Source organism: Atta colombica, unplaced genomic scaffold, assembly GCF_001594045.1.
Source record: "Atta colombica isolate Treedump-2 unplaced genomic scaffold, Acol1.0 scaffold207, whole genome shotgun sequence".
Classification (NCBI taxonomy): Eukaryota; Metazoa; Arthropoda; class Insecta; order Hymenoptera; family Formicidae; genus Atta; species Atta colombica.
This window is the reverse complement of record NW_017259302.1, coordinates 510,219-518,579: the sequence shown is the minus strand read 5'-3', so window position 1 is coordinate 518,579 and position 8,361 is coordinate 510,219. Positions and strand designations below refer to the sequence as shown.

Genomic DNA, 8,361 nt, shown 5'->3' with positions numbered 1-8,361 from the left:
TATATATATTTATATATACACAAAATATTGTATGTAACAAATATTGTATAACAGATAAAACATGCAAAGTATATAAATTGAAATATGTCTACATACGAGGTTTCTCTACTTTACAAGCTCTAAACGGATCTCCGGTATATCCTGGCAAACAAGAACACATAGGAAGATGATCAACGACTTCGCAATGCGCATTAGCGCCACATACGCCTGGACATGGATCTCTACAGTGTTGATTGAAACAAGCCAGATGACTTTCGCAATCCCGATTAATAATACACTCGGCTTCGCAACCATCTATATACGGATTACCGACAAATGGCGGTATACATGTGCATTTAGCTATGCCATCGATTGCGGTGCAAATAGCGTTTTTGCCACAGGGTGATAATAGACAAGGATCGTATGGTTTTTCTGGACGTACTGCAATAATATAATTAATAGAACATTTTATTGTTCAATGTTTTATAGTTATATGTTATTTAAGATGTTTATCGCGAAAGTTTATTATAGAAGATGTCTGTATATCGCAAATATTTTTTAATTTAATATTATGAATTCTCAATTATAAACAAGATAATTGAAAGGATAAAGCATTTTAAAGAATTTTTTTACATAAAAAAGTGTTTTAATTAAACCAGTGACTCCCCCAATAAAATTGTAATGAACTTGTAATAAACTCAATAGTTTGTTTAGTTAAAAAGTTATTATAATTTTTAAGATATATATAATTTTAAGAGTTTTAATATTTGGTAATGAATTCTTTTCATTTTATATTATTAAATTATTGATTACAATTACCTCCGCAACTCTTGTATGGATTTCCAATTGTGAGATCTGGACAGTAACAAGGCGGTACTCTCGTGCTATTGCATCTCGCCCCAAAACCACATGGATTAAATTCGCATTGATCGGCTTTTGGCACGCATCCTCTAATAGTATTGGGGCTTTCAATGTAGCCAGATAAACAGGTACACTTCGCAAAGCCATTATCCAACACGGAACAACGAGTATTGGGACCGCATGGAGAAGGATCGCAGGAGGTACTAGGAAGTGTGCAAGGGAAATTCGGTGGATGACCTTCATATCCAGGTAAACAGAAGCATTTCACCTGTCCACTCACCACTCGACATCCTGAATTGGCACCGCAAGGATTACCTTCACATTGGTCACCTTCGGGAACTAAATACATTACAAAATTGATTCGTTAAAGGATTAATTTTTTTTACTCTCTCTCTCTCTCTCTCTCTCCTTCTCCTTCTCCCTCTCCCTCTCCCCCCCCCTCTCTCTCTCTCTCTCTTATACTTGGATTTACATTTATAATTTAAAACAATAAAATAAACGTCATAATTATATTTCATGAAAAATGTATACATACTGCACTGCTCGAAGGGGCTTCCAGTTAGACCTTTCGGACAGAAACAAATGGGATTTCCATTGTCATTCTCGCATAAAGCGTTCAAACCGCACGGATTTGGAATGCAAGGATCGACAGTCAGCACTATCTCCTGACAGCCAATGTGAGGATTTCCTTGATAACCTGGAAGGCATGTACACTGCGCTTGATGATTACTAGAGACACATTTCGCATTATCTCCGCAATCAAACTCGACGCAAGGATTGATGCACTGTCTGTTGAGTCGATCGCAGTATTTGTTCGGAGGACAGTCTTCGTTATATTGACAAATATTCTTCGTTTCTTCCACTGAAATCGTAAAATATGCTAATTTATTTTTGCACATATGAATTTCTAACTAAATAACGTTGACAATATTTCTAATTCTCATTTGTACTAATAATTTACATTAGATTTTTACATCAACTGTTCTGAATATTTGAGAAAATAATACCTATCAATAATTTATAATTTCTCTGCTTTATTTATTTTTGCATTATCTGATATCTCATTGTAAAACTTACACAAATCGCAATAAGAGAATCCATTTCCATAATAGCCTTCTTCACAACTGCAATCTGCTCCGTGATTTGTATTAATACAAACAGCATGTTCCGCACAGGGATTTCGAATTAGGCAGGGTTCCTGGCAAGCGTGCCCAATGCACGCTTCTGTCAGAGGGCAATCCTTGTTGCTAGTGCAACCCGCTAAAGAAAGAGTGGGAAAGCCCATGTAGCCCCAGAAAGTGTAGTGCACAAGTATAAGAATTGAGATAAAGGAAATTTTCTTTGCGTAGCAATGTGTGATTTTCTTGATCTTTATGTGCGAAAAAGTATGCGAATTTTCGATCAAGAGAAAAACATTCTTCGAGATAAGAAAGATATATTCAGAAAAAATATAAGGAATATCTCAAAGAAATCATTCTTTGTGATCATGCACGACAGTAATAAAACTGAACATTTCGTGCTTTGTATAAAGAGGATCTTATGCATAATTTGCAAAATATGTACGTGAAATATGTACAGTACATACATATTTACAAATCTCTCGATGGCTATAAAAAAACTGAAAATAAAATCGGATGAAATATAGTGCTGACGACAGTACGAACCTTTGATGCAAGTGTTTGTCGCTGGATCACATTGCATACCAGGTGGACAATAAGGACACTCTGCCTCATTGGACTCCACTAAAAAAAATCGTATAAAATAATATAAATTTTGTTATTGCGGATGTGCGAAATGTTGTTCAATTCAATTGCAAATATACCTTTAACGCAAACCGGCCTATGATATTGAACATGACAAGCTTCGATGAAGTCGCACGGATTGCCCAAAGTGCACGGATTTACACATTGATGATTTACACAAGCCAATTGGATGGGACAGTCGTTGTGCGTTGTACATTTCACGTCTAACGAAACAAATATACATTAGGTGCAGGAATTAATGTTACGAATGATGAGAAAGTCGTGAAATGTTAATGTACATGTCCCAATAAAAAATCTATTTGACCTCAGTTTAAACTGCCATTTTTATATCAAAAACAGCAGTTATAAAAAATGCACAGTTACTTGAGTCTATCACATAGGTGTGTCAGTGCAATATATATAAACATAAATATACAAGGACGATGTACTCTTTCCTTTAAGACATATAGTGATATTTGTGTTATATATGTGTCAATAAGTATAGCAGCTAAAAAAAGACATTGATCAAAATCGTCTATATCGAGCGAAATCATCTTTCACGCATGCACGCACACCAAAAGTTCTAATTTATTTTATAATAACTTAATAATTCTAATTTTACGCAAAAACTTTATAAACTTTGCGAACGAAATGCCACAATATTATTATATATCATGAGTTTGCATAAAAGATAATTTCCTCAAAACGCAGACGATTAAAATTGCAATTCATTATACACATGTTAGATACAAAGAAGCTGTAAGAGAGAAAATCGTGCATAAGCATTAATGTACACATCATGCGTAGAGCGCTAATGCAGCAGTCCTTTGTCTGCATTTGGGAAAACAGTGTCTGACTGCTTATTGACTATTTTTGATACGGTCACATGGGACACACAGGTTCATTATGAGCTGCCCTTATGATATCGATCACATTTTCATTCATGAATTTACACCGATGAGCCATTTCATGAAATGACTAATTCGGTAAGCAGTATCTAATTTCCAGAATTGGTTGCTCCCAATTTTCATCTGGATACGATCATATGGCCTCATACACTGGAGGAAGCTTGTAGAAAACATTGGTAACAGTAAACATAAAATGACACCACACTCATGAAACTCTCGACAAGAGAAATTTTTACCTGGGAGTACACTACAATTAGACGTACTCTGCTCGGTATTTGAGTCTAAGCACACAGGCCGATGATTTATAACGTCGCATAAAACATTCTCTGGACATGAATTATCAGTTTTACAGGGATTCCGACAAAAATTATCAATGCAAGTTTCGCATTCTGTACAATCTGTATGTAAGATACAAAACATATCAGTTTTATTCTGAGTAATTTCAGACGTCGTATATTCTGTAATCAGAGATTGCTCTGTAGATTTTTCAGATGTAACAAGCTCTGTGGTAGAATATTCTCCTGTGGAATATTCATTTATACTATATTGTATTGATTGCGTAGATGTGATGAACTGTTCAGATGGATATTGAAATGTGCTGTATTGTTCTATAGTAGAGATCTGTTTTGCTGTAGATTGTTCAAATGTGGTAGGCTGCTCAGATGTCTCAAATCCTGTAGTGGGAAACTTTTCTGTGGTATAGAGCTGTTCTGTGGATTCTTTGGTTGAAATATACTGTTTCGAAGTAGTGTATTGCTCTGTTGGCTCTTGTGATGTTCTAAATTGTTCTGTTATAGAATATATTTCTGTAGAATATTTAGGTGTGCTATATTGTTCTGTAGTAAAGATTTGTCCCGTAGATTGCGAAAACGTAGAGTATTGTTCTGTTTGTTCTGATATTTTAAACTGTTCTGTAGTGGTATATCCTTCTGTTGAATATTTCAATGTATTATAATGATCTATAGTAGAAATCTGTTCCGTAATTTCTTCAGTTGAAGTATATTGATTTGAAGAAGTATATTGTTCTATAGGTTGTTGTGATGATGTAAACTGTTCTGTTGTAGAATGTTCTTTTGTAGTGTTGTATTTAGGAGTGCTATATTGCTTTGTAGTGGAAATTTGTTCTGTAGATTGTTCAAACGTAGTGTATTGTTCTGTTTGTTCTGATATTTTAAATTGTTCTGTAGTGAAATGTTCTTCTATAGAGTATTCTGAGATATTATAATGTTCTGTAGTAGAGATCTGTTCTGTAATTTCTTCAGTTGAAGTATATTGTTTTGAAGAAGTATGTTGTTCTGTAGGTTGTTGTGATGTTGTAAACTGTTCTGTTGTAGAATACTCTTTTGTAGTGCTGTATTGCTTTGGAGTGGAGATTTGTTCTGTAGATTGTTCAAATGTAGTGTATTGTTCTGTTTGTTCTGATATTTTTTGTTCTGTAGTGAAATATTCTTCTGAATATTTCGAGGTATTATAATGTTCAGTAGTAAAGATCTGCTCTGTCATTTCTTCAATTGAAGTATATGGACTTGAAGAAGTATATTGTTCTGTAGGTTGTTGTGATGTTGTAAACTGTTCTGTTGTAGAATGTTCTTTTGTAGTATGGTATTCAGGAGCGCTATATTGCTTTGTAGTGGAGATTTGTTCTGTAGATTGTTCAAATGTAGGGTATTTTTCTGTTTGTTCTGATATCTTAAATTGTTCTGTAGTGAAATATTCTTCTGTAGAATATTGCGAGGTTTTATAATAGTCTGTAGTAGAGATCTGTTCTGTAATTTTTTCAGTTGAAGTATATGGATTTGAAGAAATATATTGTTCTGTAGGTTGTTGTGACATTATAAACTGTTCTGTAGTAGAATATTCTTTTGTAGTGCTATATTTAGGAGTGTTGTATTGCTTTGTAGTGGAGATTTGTTCTGTAGATTGTTCAAATGTAGTGTATTGTTCTGTTTGTTCTGATATTTTTTGTTCTGTAGTGAAATATTCTTCTGAATATTTCGAGGTATTATAATGTTCAGTAGTAAAGATCTGCTCTGTCATTTCTTCAATTGAAGTATATGGACTTGAAGAAGTATATTGTTCTGTAGGTTGTTGTGATGTTGTAAACTGTTCTGTTGTAGAATATTCTTTTGTAGTGTTGTGTTTAGGAGTGCTATATTGCTTTGTAGTGGAAATTTGTTCTGTAGATTGTTCAAACGTAGTGTATTGTTCTGTTTGTTCTGATATCTTAAATTGTTCTGTAGTGAAATATTCTTCTGTAGAATATTCCGAGATATTATAATGTTCTGTAGTAGAGATCTGTTCCGTAATTTCTTTATTTGAAAGATTTGAAAAAGTATATTGTTCTATAGATTGTTGTGATGTTGTAAACTGTTCTGTTGTAGAATGTTCTTTTGTAGTGTTGTATTTAGGAGTGCTATATTGCTTTGTAGTGGAGATTTGTTCTGTAGATTGTTCAATTGTAGTATATTGTTCTGTTTGTTCTGATATCTTAAATTGTTCTGTAGTAAAATATTCTTCTGTAGAGTATTCTGAGATATTATAATGTTCTGTAGTAGAAATCTGTTCTGTAATTTCTTCAGTTGAAGTATATTGTTTTGAAGAAGTATATTGTTCTATAGGTTGTGATGTTGTAAACTGTTCTGTTGTAGAATGTTCTTTTGTAGTGCTGTATTTAGGAGTGCTGTATTGCTTTAGAGTGGAGATTTGTTCTGTAGATTGTTCAAATGTAGTGTATTGTTCTGTTTGTTCTGCTATCTTAAATTGTTCTGTAGTGGAATACGCTTCTGTAGAATATTCAGATATACTATAATTGTCTGTAGCATCAGAGATCTGTTCCGTAGCTTGTTGTGATGTTCTAAATTGTTCTGTTGTAAAATATCCTTCTGTAGAATATTCAAGCGTGCTATGCTGCTTCGTAGTGAAGATCTGTTCTGTAATAGAATGATCTTCTGTAAATGTACGATATTCTGTAGTAGAAATCTCTCTTGTAGACTCCTCAGTTGTATACTGTTTTGAAGTAGTGTATTCTGTCGCGGAAATATGAGTGACTTTGTGAGCATCGCTGTCAACAATAATATTTGTCGTAAATGTAGGAGATTCAGTTATTGTAGAAAATGAACTAGTATCTTTTATATATGGCTCACTTGTATCAAGCGAATCAGTTTTGACAGTGCTCCATTCTTGTGTGATTTCTTTAGCAATATCTGTGGACGTATACTCTAAAATATTTGGGGATGACATTGTATGATTTGCTTGAGTAAAAAATGTCGTACTAATCATTGAACTAGTGGTATTTTCCATAGGAGGTGCAGTAATTTCTTTTAATGGTTTTAATGTTAATTCTGTAATAGTAGAATATTGCGTAGTAGTAGTAAAAGATTGTTTAGTTGTTGCTAATGTGGAAGTTTCTTCACCACTTACATTAGGAACTTTTATGGTAGGAACTGTAGTTATATTCTCAGGAACTTCAGTAATATTTGTTTTCAATGGCTTAGAAGTCGTTATTTCAGTATTCATGCCAGATACAGTAATATCAGTAATCTCGGTATGACTGAGTGTTATTGGAGAAGTGGCAGTAATATTTTGAAAAGCAGTTGTTCCAGTTATTTCGATTGTAGTAACATTTTCTTCATAACCAAATTCAAATTCACTCTTTGTTGTTTCAGTTACAGAAGAAGATACATTTCCTGTAAAAGTTTCTTCTGTATTATATATGGTTGGAATACTATGCGTCGTTTGTTCACTTTTAGAAGTAACAGCATTACGTGTTGTTGTATACTCTGTTGAAGTAATTTCGATTTCAAAATTAGTAGTTTCGAATGTTGAAGTAATAAAGGGACTAGGTGTTACATTTTCTATAACATCAACGTTTATCGTCGAATTTAAAGTATCATTTAAAATATTAATTTCAGTTGTACTTAATATCGAAGGTATGGTCGTCGAATGTTCCAGAGACTCAGTAACAATTTCTGTCGATACAATTGTCGTATCTGATTCACTTGTCATTTCAATAGTAATATTTTCCAATAAATTTCCGGTAACATCAGTTAAAGTAATCGTACTATCCTCCGTATATGCAACGGTTAACATCTCCGTAGTGTAAACAAATGATGTGGATGGCGGAGTGCCCGTTGTTGTTTGTAATGTAGTGTGAACTCTCTCAAAAGTGTGATCTAAATCTATAGAACGTAATGTCGTTGCACCAGGTGAACAATGTTTGTCGTTAAGCTCGCAATCACAAATAGGCCTGTGCGCTTCAACTCGACATTGAACTGCCAGTTGACACCCATTGATACAGGGATTAACACAGGAGTTTTCGACGCAGGCTTCTGCGTCGCTGCAATCATCATCGGACTCGCAAACTGGCTTGGACATGGGATGAAGAACTGCTGCGGATACAATATAATGTAAACATAATATCTAATAAAGTAGCAAAACTGCTAATCGGGGAGCGACTCTGATTAGGCTAAGCTACAGATAAGTTTACAGTTTTTATTTCAATTACTACAAATTAAGAGTTAGCATGCTCGCATATAATAGGTAAGCTGATTGTAAGAAAAAATATAAGTCTTTACAGAGACAGATGTAACGGAAGAATCCTTCAGTAGTAAGGAGATCGGCAAAGTAGAGCAGGAGTCTAAGGTATGGGAAACTTGTATCTGTAACTTGGAACCTAAAATATGCGTCCAGACAACAGAACAAAGAAACTTGTGCATCCAATTGCAACTTGACCAACACGATCTTGTAAATTTAATAAAATTAAATTTAATAAAAATTAAATTAAATTCTCAAATTGATCAGAAGTAAACAAGTTTTATATTCTGCTGTTTGTACAATCGGAAACCTGAAAAGTAGCAATTGTATGTCTCGTG

At 33.9% G+C, this 8,361-nt stretch overlaps 1 protein-coding gene across 1 annotated transcript in view; it reads right to left on the bottom strand.

Moving 5' to 3' along the window:
* Window positions 1–8,361, bottom strand: part of LOC108687413 — an 80,940-nt gene that overhangs the window by 49,847 nt on the left and 22,732 nt on the right. The window contains 7 exon segments of the mRNA XM_018193167.1: window positions 97–420; window positions 799–1,179; window positions 1,376–1,696; window positions 1,918–2,100; window positions 2,505–2,582; window positions 2,663–2,806; window positions 3,754–7,878. Coding sequence (XP_018048656.1) covers window positions 97–420; window positions 799–1,179; window positions 1,376–1,696; window positions 1,918–2,100; window positions 2,505–2,582; window positions 2,663–2,806; window positions 3,754–7,878 — 5,556 coding nt within the window.